General features: G+C 31.8%; 1 protein-coding gene across 1 annotated transcript in view; it reads left to right on the top strand.

The window, feature by feature from the left end:
* The window catches only part of LOC100206968 (metacaspase-2), a 65,773-nt gene extending 63,506 nt beyond the window's left edge, over positions 1 to 2,267 (top strand). Inside the window, exons 12-14 of the mRNA XM_065813325.1 lie at positions 1,868 to 1,913; positions 2,019 to 2,123; positions 2,200 to 2,267. Of these exons, the coding sequence (XP_065669397.1) occupies positions 1,868 to 1,913; positions 2,019 to 2,123; positions 2,200 to 2,207 (159 nt within the window). The 3' untranslated portion in view covers positions 2,208 to 2,267. The remainder of the gene's footprint in view (positions 1 to 1,867; positions 1,914 to 2,018; positions 2,124 to 2,199) is intronic.
* Positions 2,268 to 16,664: the final 14,397 nt, after the last annotated feature.

Below are 16,664 nucleotides of genomic sequence, written 5' to 3'. Positions count from 1 at the left end.
TGACCATACTGTCATTAATGTTAGCGATACTACACAATATTTCACAAAAAAGATTTTAGAAAAAAAATTACTCAGCATCTGTGTTTGAAGAAAAGACTAATTCTACTACAACTTTATAGTATAATTATGTAATATTTTTATTCACATTGATAATAGTAAATTCTGCTTTATTAAAAACGAAATCGTTGTATTATAAAATAACTTACACTATCACATCGACAAGTTATAAGCCATTTGTATATAATCGAGACGGCGAGAGCCGTTTATTGCTCCTGTAAACCACTTTAGGGTAGTGTGGGCAAAAGCGAGAGCTAAAGCTCTCGCCGAGGCCTCTATTAAATCATTAAATTTTTTTTTATGTAACACCATTAAATTTTTGTTTATTTATAAAAAAAATATGTAAATTTTAGTTTTAAATGATATTGCAGACAATATTGTTTTATAAAAAATATTTATTCAGAAAGAAACCTTTGTTGCTCTTTCTTTTATAAACTTTTCCTGAGTCATCTCAATTGATGCTTCAACAGTAGTCTGCCATCATGTGTTTGTCCCAACCTCCTTGGTATTAAGTTCTCGATGGAATTGCTCACCTTGTTCTTCACTCGCATCTCCAAGATTTTTAAGAAACTGGTCAAGATAACTATTTACATAATGAAGTTTTATACTCATTTTACATCCAAAATCACAAAAGGCTTTTAACATTCTTTCAATTAAATCTGCATAGTTTTCAGCTTTTGTATTGAAATTTAACCATTTTTAGATCTACACAAATAATCCAGTTATGTTCTATATATTTAATCAAGTTAAGTACCATTTTAATGTCATGGTAAGAAACTTGTAAATAAATAGAATGGCCGCTTGGTACAGAACAAAAAATGTTACCATTGTTCAAAAGGACACATTTGAGGCTTTGCTTTGTGCTATCGATAAACAGTCTCCATTCTGTTGGATTACATACAGAAATACCTAACCGCAATAGGAGACCTTACAGAAAACAAATAAATGATTTTCTGAACAAAAGTTAGCAAGTATTTCTTCTCTTGTTCTAAAGTAGGAAACTTTTGCAAAGCTGTCAAGGTTTTTTTTCCTTTAATCGAGAGACTAATAGTTGCTTAGAAAGTCCTAAATCACACACTAAGTCATTTTATCTGACTAAAACACTGTGACAATTTTAAACGTTTTGCATTAGAGAAGTCTTCAAAATCTAGTTTAAATTCTTTCGTTTCTGTAGCAGACATGATTTGTTCATCATCTGACAAAAAATAAACCTTTATAAATTAGAATTTGAATCTTTTCAGAATGTTAAAATGGACTAGTTGCAGAAGGGATGCTGGAATAAGCTATTTATTAGCTTTTTTATTTATTTCCAATACCAAAGGCTTTGACAAGACAAAAATAGCAGTCGTCAATATGGTTTAGTGGTTCTCTCCACACCAAGGGGACTCCAAAAGGTAAGTTTCTTTTTCCTTTAGTCCAATCTCGAAGATTCTCTTTGCAAAAATGGCACACAGTATGTAATGCCCATTTTTTATCTTGGTCACCAAGTTTTTTTTGTAAGCTCTTATAGGTTCTACTGATATGGAAGCTTTCTGATCTTTCTCATAAACTATTTAATGGGTAACAGAATTCCCAAGAGATTACAGAAAGACTTGCTGAGTCAAACAAATGAAAATGGGGTTTGACTGAAAAATCTGTTTGCCTCTAAATTTATGCTATCATGAATTTCTTTAATTGCTTCTTTATTTTAAAGTTGCTTATTTACCACCCTAATAAATATTAGAAGTTTTAAATAAGAATTAATATTTTAATATCAAGTATCAATGATAGTTTTTTGATTTTGTTTCAAAATTATAACTTGATCTTTTAGACTTCAGAGTTTACGAAGTATTTATCCAAGACAATTATTCTCGAAGGTAACAATAATATTTGTACTTTGTTTTTAATACTGGCTATTTGATTTATATTTGATTTATGATTTAATATTTGATTTATGATTTAATATTTGCTATTATTTTCAGATGCTTCGGCAAAATGTGATTTGCTTTCTTCATTTGACGATGTTCAGTCAGAAGTTAAACCTCAACCCAAGCAATTTGAAGACCTTATGATGTTTTCTCCATTAAGTATGTAATTTAGTGTTTTATGTGCTTTTTGTGACGGCTTATATTCATTTGATGTTTCTTTTTATGTTTTTTATAGATCGATAAAGTTTCGGAAGGTATATTTGTGTGAAAGTATTTTTTATATATCAATAATGTTTTCGCAGATATATTTGTGTGAAAGTGTTTTCATCTTAGTTTTTATCAAGTTAAAATCCTAAACTTTCATTTATTTTGTTTTAAAATGAGCTTCCAACAACTCGTGATTTGTTTTAGAATGGGGTTGTAACAGCTCTTCTTTTTTTTTGGATTTATGTTGGAACACTTGAATTAGTTTAATTAAGAATTAAGAAATATTGCAGTCACATGTATAAACTTTACTGTAAAAGTTAGGAGAAAAATATTAAAGTGCAACATTTTCTTATATTTTAAAATAGCGACATTTTCTAATGTGTTAAGCTAAGTTATTATAAAAAATAAGAAAGTTAAATTTTCTCATACAATGGCTAATAAATTTTGCGTATAAATTAACTTAAGTAGTCCGAAAGTTATCTTTTTAAATAAATATCTGCAGAACCATGCGTGTTTCAGTTTGTTATAAGTATATGCTGAGCTAAAAATTTACTTGCTCATCATCGTGGATTAAAAATAAAAATTCCAGGGATTGAGCGGTTACAATGTTTTATAAAAAGACAACCAGAGTTGTCTTTACAAACCACTAAAGCAACTGGCATTGTTCGATCAACTTTAACCTACACGCTGTATGAGAATTCTTTTTAAATCTCAAAATAATATTTAGTCTGGTATGCTGTGTTTTTCGGTAGCTAATTTTTATTTATCACTTCATTGAAATAAACTTCCTTTTTTTTGACTGGTGCAAAATTTCGAGATTCAAGATGGCTGCCAAGATATAAAAATTGGTCAAATTGATACGTTATTGTTATAATTATGAATTTTATTTTTCCTGGCAGTAGTATTTGGTGTATTTTAAATCCTGAATGATTATAGTCAATATTATAACACTTTATCTCATTTAATAGTCTAAGATGACCGCTAAAATTTTAAATATTGAGTTAAAATTGTAGGAGTTCATATCATATTGCTGGCATGAAAGTTAATTTCATTCACGGTTTGTAGATTTGGGGTCCTAAGATCAATGAAATACCCTAGGAAAATCCTTTTAGGTGGTAATTGTGTATACTAATTGTAGCACAAAATGAGTAATTTCTAAATCCTGCATTAAAATCCAACGGACTTATTTGACAATTAAGTTTTTATCCAAAAGTGTTCCTTTCACATACGCTATGGATAGCTTTTAAGACCGAAATATTTGTTTTCGTGAAACTTTTATAAAACATGATATCTAGATCTGTAAAAATAGGGATTTTTTTATTTTTATTTATTTATTTTCTACAAGGCTTCACTTACGAGATAAATAACAATTTTCTTTCTGATAATCGATTAGAATACTCTTCAAGGAAAGACACATGGGAAAACAAATGTTTCAAACTTTTTTTTTCTGAAATAAATTATGTAAAAAATTTTTCTAGTGTAGAGTTTAGATTTTTTTGCTATTATACTCAGTAACACATTTCAGGAGATGCTTGGCATAATCAGGGTGGGAAGAATCTCAATTTTTTGTTGCTTCGTATTCAGGGTCCAAATTCTGGCCAAAGCAAAAGGTCACAACATCCTTGAATAGCGTAAGTGTTTGAATGAAGCCATGAGCTTGAGCAAAATTTTCCTTTTCTGAAAGTAGTTGGAGTTTGCTCACAACTCTCAAGAGCTTCATGCAGTCATTCCCATTGATTGAGATGGGAATGTGAAGTGATGATGGCCATTCCTGGGCTTTGGGCCAAAGATCACAAAGAGTTTTGACCAAGTGATTTATCACACTAAGTAGCAAATGAAGCTCCATGGATGGGATAGCCTCAAGGACGAGCTTGTCATCTGGAAAATCGAGTATTGGCAAGGGAACAACATTTTTGAAGCTCTTTGATTTTCTCAAATCTCCTCCTGCTATGATGAATTTGGAATGTTGTCTTCTGATCTCACCAAAAGTTCTCAGGTGGCCACAGTTTTGGAGATTTGGTGATGAAGCATCACACCAACAACATAGATGCTTGCTGGTGTGAGACTGTATTCTACATAAAATGTTTTCCAGCTTGAGATCGCAAGAAATGATGAGAGAATCTTTCTGACATTGAATGAGAACTGAAGGCTATTTTGAACTTAAAAGAGATTCAAAATAGCCTTCACATTATGGTAGCTCTCTGAAGTGTTTTGTGCAAGTGCTATCAGGATTTGTTGCTTTACACTTGTTGCTTCGGTTGAGGGTTGAGACATCAGTTTGATAGTTTTCTGATGTGGGCTGTTTGGTGGCGTTTCATCCTCCTCCAAAACAATGTGAATTAAGCTTACTTTCAGAAAGGAGCCTCCTCCGTCAATTTCCAACTTCAAAATGGTTAATTTTTGAGCTGATTTAAAGGCTTCACTGAGACTGCTGAAATTTTGGTAATGAACCACCTGGCATGATTCCTTATTTACTGCCAGAGTTACGGTGCTGACAAAAAGCTGATCATGAAGCTTTTGGCCAGCATGAGCAAACTTTAGAGCGAAACTTGGTTCCACCAATCTTACAGAACTAATTTGATTCAGGGCTGAGCCAAGTTTTCGCATTCCATTGTTGGACAGTCCACTATTCTGCTGTATTTTCCGTTGTAAGAGGTTCTTTAAAGAGTTGCTATGCTGATGGTGGGCATAAACAAAAAAAAAAAGAAAGTTCAAAATCAATCAAGTGATTAAACTAGAAAAATATTTGAGAATTTAATTTAGAACAAAATATAATAAGAATATTTTTTAAGTAAATTAAATTAGAATCAATTAAGAATATTGAAGGAGCATTTTTAATTTACTTTAATTTTGTCTCTCTCTATTTAGCCCTATTAAAATATTTGATTGACAAGTTCAAACGTTTTTTAAAATTAAATTAACAATATCAAATCAGCACAACATACCTCTTCTCATAGACAACATCTTTCCACTTGGGTGACTAAGCCTGATGATTCCATTTGGAGAGGCACTTTTAGAAGCCAAAACTGCTGATGCAACTTGCTCTGCTCCTACGGGATCTACAGCTGCAATATTCCTGAGATTTTCATGACGAGTTCCTAAAGTGCAGTTGTGAGGAAGCCCACGTTCAATAATTGACAATGTATGAAATTAGCACTGACAAAAACCAAATTTAGATCATTTAGTTTATAAATACTTAGAGCTACAAATTTCCGTTTGGATGTTAATGATGGATTTCAAAACACCTCAATATGGAGATTCCATAGACATATACTATTACCAACTAAAACGATTTTTATAGGGTATTTTATTGATATTAGGACCCCAAATCTACAAACCATTTCACTCTTGCTTTCTTGAAGAATCCAAGTTTTATTTTTTGCATTTGGCTCCCTGACACCTATATTTCTATCTGTTAAACGATCCTTAACAAATAATTTATAGGTCTTTTGTCGAATCTCATCCCTGTTAACAACATCATTAGCTATGTTTTGAGGTACAGTTAGATTTCACAGGTCAGTTTCAGTATCTGGATTGTCATGATCAATAAGTACTTTAATCAATTTTTTTAAATTTCTGGTGATTCTTGAAAATTTTCTTTCTGTACGTTTGTGACGATGAGCTCTGGTCTCATAACTAATTCAACCATATTCTTTTTCAAAATCATCTTATATTTTAATGATTTCTGACACTGTGAAAAAAAAAGCGATTCAGTGCTGATTCATTCTGTATCAGGCCAACTATCCCTACTCTTACATTTAGTTTTCTATTTTTATGTTCAATTCAATGACCTGGTGCGATTTATGTAACAGGCACTTTACTTTTTGTTACACAAAATTTACCTTCCATAAATTCTTAACAATGTAGACTATTTTTAATAGTCTGCATTTTGAAAAATATACTGGAAGTAAACGACTATAATTCAAACAATCATTTGCAAAAAAATAATTGATTAAGGTATTGTGGTTTCTATGTGAAGTAACCAATCGCGCTGTCGTGTTGCTCTGACCATGAAAGTATGAAACAGATGGAAATTCATCAAGCTTCAAACATCACAGCAGTTTCAAGTCGTCTCTGGAGTATGCTTGTGACCGACAAAAAAAAATGCGAGTTGCACTGGACAAAAATCAACAAAAATTCACTGAAATGAATTTAATTAAAACATTAAAAAAATAATTATTCAAAGGATACGCTACGTAGTTTTAACCATTAGCCCCAGTGGAAACCTAAAAAAAGACAATTTAACGTCAATTAAACGTTTTTTGAACGTTTTTGACGTTTTTTGAACGTCGTCTGAACGTTCAAAAGATGCTTTTTTTAGGTCCCGTGCCCCCGGGGTTGTTGTAATTATTTAACAAAGTGTTTACTTAAATTCGGTATTTAAATAGAATTACTTTATTTTATATATATATATATATATATATATATATATATATGTTGTATATGTATATGTTAGTTTAAGCTTTTTTCTTGCTTCAAATTCTAACATGACACTTTTTTTGTACATTTCGGTACGCTAAGTATACAGATATATATAAAAAAGTGTATTTAAATATAAAAAAGGCTCTTTAAAATAAATTGCTTGAAAGAAAATGGCATTGTATATTAGGGATATGACTTTTTAATTTTTTTTCAAATAAAATGTTTCCTGTATCATAAATCGATGAACTTTTACCTAAAATCATGAAAAAAGGCCCAAATAGCTTACTGCAACAAAAAAAGGTCACCCCCAAAATAAAAATTTGATTTACCATTTTTATACATTCATTTTTGACCGATGTTTTAATCTTAAGCTTAATTCTCAGCTTAATTCTATTTATTTCATTATTTTGTTATGAATTTATAAATATAACGCCACACGTTACCATGGCAACGAAACGGCCGTGTGCCGGCAAATACTTGGAATTGTTATGTGATGACGTCATTGTGTTACCACGGTGATATAGACGACTGTAACAGACTGTAGAAGATTATAGAACTTAGTAGAACATTCTGGAAGCTCTAAATAATTATATAAGCGAGCTGCTGTCAGAGCTCAGTGTTGATAATGTGAATAGTTCTATGAAGTACTCTGCGTGTAACTGAGCTAATAAGGAACTACTGTAGCGAACTAAAGACGCTGTAAGTGTACGAAGTATAAGTAGTTGTAGCATTATCGTTAGGATACGGACTGGATTATCGAACTGTTATCAACATTGACTGGATTATCGAACTATAATTGGATTACTATACAGTTAAAGTATTTTATTAATTAAACGACTTTATTAAACGGATATTTATGCTCAGCTATCCGTAAAGTCGTAACAATATTATATGATGTCTCACAAGAAAAGTCATACCACAGTAACAAAGAACAAGAAGACTTGGACTAAAAATTTGGTGAGATTTCAAGAGTCACACAGAAGAAGAGGAAGCGTGGCTGTAGAAGAACATTCACTCGATGAAAAATCCAGAATACCACTTCAATTGCAGATCGTAGGAAGATACCAGTTTCTCGGAGCATATGTTAAAGGAAGAAAAGAACGAATAGACCAAATTTCTAAGGAAATTACAAAATTGTGGGACAATAAACTGAATTTTCCACGTGTTTCTGATCAAGTGATAAGAGCAAAGCTTATGAAGGTGCTGAAGGTCTATGATGAATGTGTCAAGCGTGGAAAATATGATGTTCTCAATGCATTATTTGACATCACGAAAGTGAATGGCCAGTGGTTATCCTCGGAAGATAAACGTCTATACCACCTACAAAAAGAAAGTAAAGGACAGGTGGGGTACTCAACAGGACAAGTGGCAAGTAAAGAAACCATTCACCCTTCCAAGAGAAGGAAAGTCCGGTCTGGAACAGCAATACCTTCCACATCACAAGTCCTGTCTACCACAGACAGTGGTACTGAATCTGAAAACTGCAAAAGTAAGAGTGAAGATGATGAAGACGACGACGGTGATAAAGACGATGATGAGGACACTCAGAAAAAAACTAGAAAGCACTACAAAAGTAAATTTGCTGTAAGTATGGTTACATCAAGTGGAGTTTCCACAAAGAAAGCTGCTAAAATATGCAATGTATTATCACAACAAGGTATTGATATTCCAACTCCAAGTCAATCAGCAATTTACAAGTCCATATTCAAAGAGGCAGGTAAATTAAAAAAAGAAATGATACAACAACTTAAAATGGAACAGTGGTCCTTACACTTTGACGGCAAACGAATAGATGATAAGGAATATCAGGTAGTTGTACTTCAGAATGAAAGAACTGACGTGAAACTTGGTGCACTGCGTTTAAAAGATGGCAAAGCTGAAACTGTTGCTGAAAAAATTGCCAAACTTATTGATGAATACAATTTGTGGAATTCAATTAAGATGATCATTACTGATACAACAAACGTCAATACTGGGAAGAGAAATGGAGTTGTTGTGAAGTTGCAACGTATGTTTAAATTAAAGGGTGTCACAATACCACAATTTATCGGTTGTCAGCATCACGTACTAGACAGGATTCTCCGTCTGGTGATGGACAAAGAACTTGGGGGTGATACCAAATCTCCAAACATTGAATACCCATTTGTGTCTGAACTGTTGAATAAGTATGATGAACTGAAGGATAAGTTTGTGAATGGAACTGTAGAAATTCTTGATAAATCAGGGTGGAGAGACGATATGAAGTTTTTGTACCATTTAACAAGAGTGTTTAGGTTCTATGAAGAACAAAGAAACTTCCCTCTGATTCACTTTCAGAACATTCCTAATATGAGCAATGCCAGATGGAACTCAAGAGCCATTCTCGCCATTCTGGCGTTCATTCTTATGCCTGAAGCGAGAAAGAATTTGGAGAAGGTTTGCAGGTTCATTTCATATGAGTGGGCAGAACATTGGTTTAGTAGTCAAAAGTACAATGACAATGACTTCAAGAATTTATCTGATGTATTGAAGCCTTACAAAAAGACATTTCAGTCATTCAAAAATCACTGGAAGAAAGAGCCATCCGTCATCGACATACCACGAAGTAATCAGATAGCTGAACGTGCAATCAAGGTGATGCAAGACCTGTATGCTTCCTGCAGAAAGAAAGACAAACTGCAACTTCGATTCATTCTAAGTAATAAGCGCTAGACTCTTTATGAGACGTGAGCATCATGTGACCCATGTACTAAACACAGTAGGCCTATAGACACAGACAGTTATGTATATTGTTGTACTAGACGCTTTGATACTGTTAATTTTGTAATACTTGTATAATTATATATCAATTATATATCACATAATGTTTTTTGTTATATCACAGTACATGTTGCATAAATAAATAAAATAACAACAGGAGTATGACTCTTACAACATCTTCAGCCTTTAATATTCATTTACTGTACAAAAGTGTACCTATTGAAAATTCGATTTTTTGGTTTTGGGGTGACCTTTTTTCAAAATATGTCAAAATGAAACATCTATTCGTTCTTTTTACATAAAAGTTCATTGAATTACGATACAGGCCTAGTAGGTTGCAAAAAAGTCATATCCCTATTGTATATACAAATATAAATAAAATAAATAAAGAAACCGGAAACTTTAAACTATATTTCATCGTATATAGAATTATGGCTTAACTAAACGTGTTTCATTATTTTACAAAATTATGATAACAATATTATCTCAAACTTTAACATATTTGATTGTAAATTGTTCAAACTGCCTCTTCATCTAAACTATTGACATCTTTATTTGCGTCATTGCCATAATCTTTATCTCCATCAGATGTGTCAGCATTAGTTACGTTTACAGGATAGAGCAACTCACTCTATGGCATGATCCATCCATTGATGAGCAATTCAAACTACCTAACTACAATTAATAGAACTATTAAAAGCCGTTTTCATTTGATACAAATTAACTACTATAGGAATGTATTTTGGTAGAAAGTTTTATGTTATTTTAATTGTTACTATCATTATATTATTCATAATACCTTTTTTTACTATTTTTTTTTATTTCCTTTACTTTTTATTCGCAATTCCTAATGCATCCAGTCGTGAAGTTAGAGCTCAAAAAATGTAACAAATTTTCTGGAGCTGGCGGTTGAAGGTTTGATGTTCGTAAGAGATTTGATCCAATCATTTTTGACTCTTTTCCAGTGGGTCCAAGTTATGACCACGCCATTGCTATGTACTTGATGATAGAAATGAAATAAATGTTGCTTTGCTTCAGAAATATTTGGAGGTAATCGAAAGTTTTGTGAACTGATTTTGATGCTAATCTGCGAAGAAACCCATAGTAACGAAATTTATCAAGCAAAATTGACTTGCTTTTTGGTCCATATAATGTTAGAAAAAATTGTTCTCCGGTATGAGTCAGGCACATGTTAATATAAAATACATCAACAACTTTGCATAAAACCACATTGATGTACAACAACTGTTCTATCACAGTTAATTTTATCGTTGCCCACTATACTGTCGGAACTCTTTCCGACGGTATAGTGGGCAACGGTATAACTTTCCCATTAATTAAGATCAGTTTAGGTCGGGGTACACAAAACGGTTCACGGTCTTTTATCCATCCAATAAACATGTCGGGATCGCGTATGTCACGCGTTTGCCTCAATTCACTCAATTCGACGTGTTGCTCTGACAATTTAAAAGTGACATCGCAAAAATCTTCAATACCTGTTATAACAGTTGAACATTCAGACATACCAAGAATCAACCGAGAAAGTACACTGTCAATTAAATTTCTTCACCGTGTAAGTCAATCCGATATCTTCATTGATCTCACGAGTACCTGTTTTATGGTAATGTCAGTCCAAATGATGGCCCAAAATTTGTGTTCGGTGAATGGTAAAATATCAGTCATTTGTAAATTTTGAGTATTCTTCTTGAGACATTCTGGACTTAAGCGACATTATCTGTTGTAAGTACAAATGAGCGGATTTTGCATAAGGCAAGTGAGCTGACGCAGAAAATGCGGTAACATTTGACGCACACAATGTAAGCACAAATGCTAGTCTCCGGTTTGTTCTGTTCGAATGAACAGTCTTATTAGTTGCACTTTAGTAAAATATTGCACCCATAAATTTGTAGTTCAACTTAAAGCAGCAGCAGGCTATATTGCTGCGTTGATTCTGCCTAAATGTTATTAACCATCAAACATTCGTTGAGACGTTCTGCAGATGATATGTTGTTCAGAATCTGGGAATGTAAACTGCTGATCTCAAATTTAATAATTTTTTTATATGGGTCAGTTAACTCCTGCAGTACAACAAATGTCAATGCTAATTGAGTCATGAAGTGTGCTTGAAGTGACCATGCATAGGAATAACCATTTTGCATGTCAACCACGGAAGCCATTGCATAAACATTTCTCCAAATCTCATCCAATCCACTTCCAGACATAATTTGACAAACAGCTTACATGAAGGGTCATTAATAAATAGAAACCCTCAACTCGTACTACAACTGAAGAAAGATCATCAACGATATCAGAAGTCGCTACTAATTCGCATATTTTGCCAAAGAGAGGTTAATTGAAAGTAAAACATGTTAGTTGATTAGCTTTCTTGCATTCTTCCTTAGCCATCAGGAGTGATGTGCATTTGTACTTAAATCTCATGGGCCATTGTTAATTAAAAGCATAGGTGAGACATAAGACAATTCGTACGGATGACTTTTGGTCATAGAAAGTGCCGTATAGCTGTTTTTACCATGTCTACGAGTGACTCCGAGCCATGCACCTCACATCCACAAAAAGTCTAGTTGCAATTGTGCATAATTACCGACATGTTTTTGTAACCCCATATACAACCTCTACAATTAAATCTCGTAGACTTGTGCCCTTTGGCTTGTTGTAAGTAGTCAGTTTTATCTTTCCAATTGATGCAATCTCTTTTGAAATAGGTAGAATCATTGGCCTGTTAACATTTATATACAAACTGATTGCATGCGCAAGAGTAATACGTTGAATTCCAACCATGCTGTAAAAAGTATAGCAACTATCTAATGTACAGTTGTTAAAATTATATTTGTCAAAAAAAACAACTGGATAAAAGCAACTGATTCTATCTTATCGTCTACGCTGAATAATATTTCAACAGACTCAAAATACTATGGTTCAATATATGATGAACACAGTCCAATATTGGAAAGAATTTCAATTAGAGTCTTAGATTCGATGTGTCTGTGCAAGTACACAGACAAACCGATCTTTTCGCAAATGAACTTGAACACGCATTGACTTACATTCTCTCGTTTTATTAGGTTTTTCAAACCAACAAATAATAAATTTATAGCCAGACGTTATTTTTTTGTTTGTATATAGTAGCATAAAAAAGGATAATTAAAGTAACAAATCGAAGACCTAATACTACATTTGTGTTTGTAAAAAAGCAAGAAAAAGGTTACATACCTCTTTGAACAAGTGATTCTTCAGCACAAAAAAGAGATTCAGTGCCCAGTTTGCTGCCTCCATTATGATAAATTAACAAAATTTATTTTTAGTGAACTAAAACAAAATTTTTACGGTCAAATAGATTCATTTATTATTCTTATAAAGATTGACAACAGTTTATACTTTGTTGTAAATCTCGTCTAAATAACCGCTAGAGAGTAATTATGGTTTATATATTAGCGGTTTATGCTGCAATAACGACTTTATATACGTGCGTTTGAAGCCTCAAAGGAAGTACAGTTGAGAAATAATGACTTAAAAGCGCGCTGTGAACTGCGCGTTCTGAGACGCAAGAGAATTGACGTTATGATATAGCTTACGTTGTAATTAGTTTTTTAGATTCGCAGTCGGTTGGTAAAGAAAATAATAAGTTGGACAAAAAGTAATTTTTTGAGTGTCACAGAGTAACAACAATAAATTCCTCCCAATTGTAATTAATACGATTAATTAAAAATTAACTTATTTGAGATTTCAGTTTAGAAAAGTAGAGTTCATCTGAAAACAAACTAAACTTATTCTACAGTTTAGAATTGCTTCATTAAATTTTCAACAGAAATTTCGAAATATATAACAAATACAACATAATAATATGAGAAATAATTTCTAACCTCAAGTGGATATGAGCAGACGCTTACAACATTGTAAGTGTTTCAAAAAGCAGTCAATTTCTAATTTATTTTGGCCTGCATCTTATATTTCGTTGGCCACCTTGTTTAGTTCAAAAATAAAAAATGTTACAAAATAAGTTCCTTGACCTCAAAAACATAATACTAGATACAAGAATCATATTTCATCCACAAGCTGAGATAGTACAAATATCGCTTTGGACTCCATTTTGGATTTTATACAAAGCTCCAGTCCGATTTTGGCCGATTTTATCCAATATTAATAAGGAGTGCATGCTGAACATTTTAAACAATTTTCAGCTTGTTCCTAGTTTTTTCTGGGTGACATGACATTTTTTGCTATTTTTACTGAGCTACATATGAAGTTGGTAGTACGTCTGTGGAACTCGATCCTCAATAATGACATTAAATCTGTAACCACAATTAAAGCTTTTAAAAAAACTGTAAAAAACATTTGTTAAATCTAACCAATAAAAATATTTTTTTGTATTTTTAATTCGTTTTGGTATGTATTTTTTATCTTGTTATATATTTACTAATATGTATGTTTAACTCTTAAATATGTAAGAACTAATTTTATACTTATATATTTTATGCATTTAAATGTGCTCGTGTCAGAATTTAAAGAATATATATATTTTTCACAAGTAAATTGTATAGTTATTTGTTTGTTGACGAAATATTTATACAAATAAAAAATAAATAAATAAAAAATTTCCACGCATCAGGATATTTACCTTATGCTAAGTCTGCGCACTTGTATTTGCAGGATATGCTATAATTGCAGAAGTTAATAAAACCTCATGATAGAGGACGTTATAGCTTTGACTTTGATGATGCCGGTATAAAGTACATCGTATTTGGTTGGCAGTAAAGGAATCAACGGTGGGATTAATGAAACATTTGTTTAATCTGCAGGACATGTTATCACTGAATTAAACGACCCCAGGTCCCAGCAGCCTGCTTTTCTGCTTTATCAGATTGCTTGTTTATGGAAAGAGAACTAATAATCCATGCCATGTCACTATGAAAGTATCTGTCACTTTGCGTGATTTGGATATGCTATCACTTTGCGTGATTTTTTCTACATAAAGTATCCTCCAAGAAATCAATGTTATTCATAGCAAAGCATATAAACCTGTTTTGTAATACCCATAATAGAAAAAACAATTATTTGTTAACATTTTTTATCCCAGTCTTTTCTAAAGCATTGTAACAAGAGACTTCGGTCGAAAATTTTAACGAGCATCTAATACAACAGAAAAATTATCAAAGATTTCTGTAAATGACCAGCCACTTAATTCACTCATTTTTCTGCAAATTTTTTCAACCTTGATTATAACTAAGTAAGGGAGATGGGGGCACCCTGATCTGTGGGGCAGCTTGATCTTTTTGCGCTACATCATCTATTTATAATTATATCTGCGTGACGTCATAGGTTGCTATCCGCATAGACTTCCGGCTATTTATTTTCGTTGTTGTTTTGCAAAAAAAAATAATTTTATATTAATTATATTTATTATAAATAGATGACGTAGTGCAAAAAGATCAAGCTGCCCCACAGATCAAGGTGCCCCCATCTCCCCTATATCTAAATCTTATTTCATATCACCTGATTAAAGAACTCGAGTAATTGCTTCTTCCTTAGCATTTAATCTGAAAATGAAATTTAAAATATTGGATAAATACTTTTGAAATTTATTTAATAATTTTACTATATAATAACCTTTAATTAAAACCTGTTTTCATAACTTAAAAATCGGTTTTTCGAATGTGCCAATTTTATTATAAAAACCGGTTTTGAAAAACCTATTTAATTATTAAAAATAAAACTTGCTTTAAATTTTACTAATTATTTATTAAAAATAACCAAAAAGTTTGAATAACTTTTAGTTATTCAAACTTTTTGGATATTTTTAATAAAAAATTAAAATGGTGTTTAAACAAGCATGGAGGATGAGGGGGGGGGGGGGCAGGGGTTAACGCACTGTAGCACTGGGGCCCGGTTACTACTGGTAGTAGTAACCGGAAAAATAGTAAATCCGAGTAAAACATTATTGTTTTGAATTAAAAATAAACGTGAAAAGAAAAGAAAAACTTTTGAACCAAAAACATTGTCTAAAATTAAAAAGTAGAAAACAAACAGACATTTCAACAATTCAGGTAATTTTCTTGTTTTTATACTTATTTCGTATATATTGCCGGTTTTTTACGCTGAAATCTTTGAGCGATTCCTGAAGCTAAACTCATCTTCGTTATGAAATATAAATTATTAGTCGTTAAAGTTAACAAGTAGCTAACAAGGAGATAACTCACCCACGTGTCTCACGGGAAAGTATTGTTCAAGAGGCAATAGTTGTTGCAGAAGTTTTTAGAATACAAGCTCAATTTCCTAGAAAAATAAATTCTTTTACTGAACCAGATCAAGATTTAAAAACTTCCGTAGTTTATTTTTTAATAAACGATTTGATGAATACATTAATAAGGACCGAATACATTAATAAAGAAATTCTTTAAAAAATTTTTAAACATAAATCTTTTATTTTAATATTAGTTTTATTTAAAAAAATTTTCTTCATTACTTTACTTAGAAATATTGTAATGAATTTTCAGACAAAAGCTTAACGGAGAGAAGTGGGACAGTGTGCCAAAATACCAAAAAATCAATATCAACATTGCACAGTGAAAATTTGTCATAATGGTGAAGACATGTTCATTAGAGGAAATATCTAGTTAAAAAAACATTAAATATTAATTTAAGCGTAATTTTATGCGGTTATTTACAGGTTAATTTGACATGTGTTCCAAAACTCTATTTTGCATTTTTTATTTATCAACTTTCTTACGCTACTATTGTTTTAAATTAACTTTATTGACTTTAATTTTAAACTATATTATTTTAATTAAGAATGTTTTTTTCGCTCAGGTTTTTAAAAATAATATAACGTAAATGAAATCTTTAGCTTTTATGCATCGAAAACAGACAGTTATTGATATTTTTTTTACTACTAACCTTTACTATTAGGTATCAGATAAACTATCCTCCAATATCCTCCAAACATTTGACTATGTAAATCTCATGCTAAATGTATGTAAATAGCCATGCATCATAAATATTTTGCAACTTTTTGCAATAAAAAAAGTTATAACAAAAGATTGGTCTCCGGTTAATGGTCAGTTGATGAGAAATACTGAACATGTAAAAAAGATGTTTTGTACACAAAGATTACCTACAAAATCTTTCATTACTGTTATAATATATAAGTTTTCTAAATATAAATCTAAAAAAGTTATAAATATAGCACAAAAAAAATATAGCACAGTTATATATAAATATAGCACAAAAAAACTCGATTTTTTCCCACTATGCGGAGAGAAGTGCTGCAGATCGCAATTTGTCAATTACGGCCACGTGCTTTTTATTTTAAAAAAC

The sequence above is a fragment of the Hydra vulgaris genome, chromosome 12 (assembly GCF_038396675.1).
Source record: "Hydra vulgaris chromosome 12, alternate assembly HydraT2T_AEP".
In the NCBI taxonomy this organism is placed as follows: Eukaryota; Metazoa; Cnidaria; class Hydrozoa; order Anthoathecata; family Hydridae; genus Hydra; species Hydra vulgaris.
The sequence above is the reverse complement of the archived record's forward strand: the minus strand, read 5'-3'. Positions and strand labels throughout refer to the sequence as shown.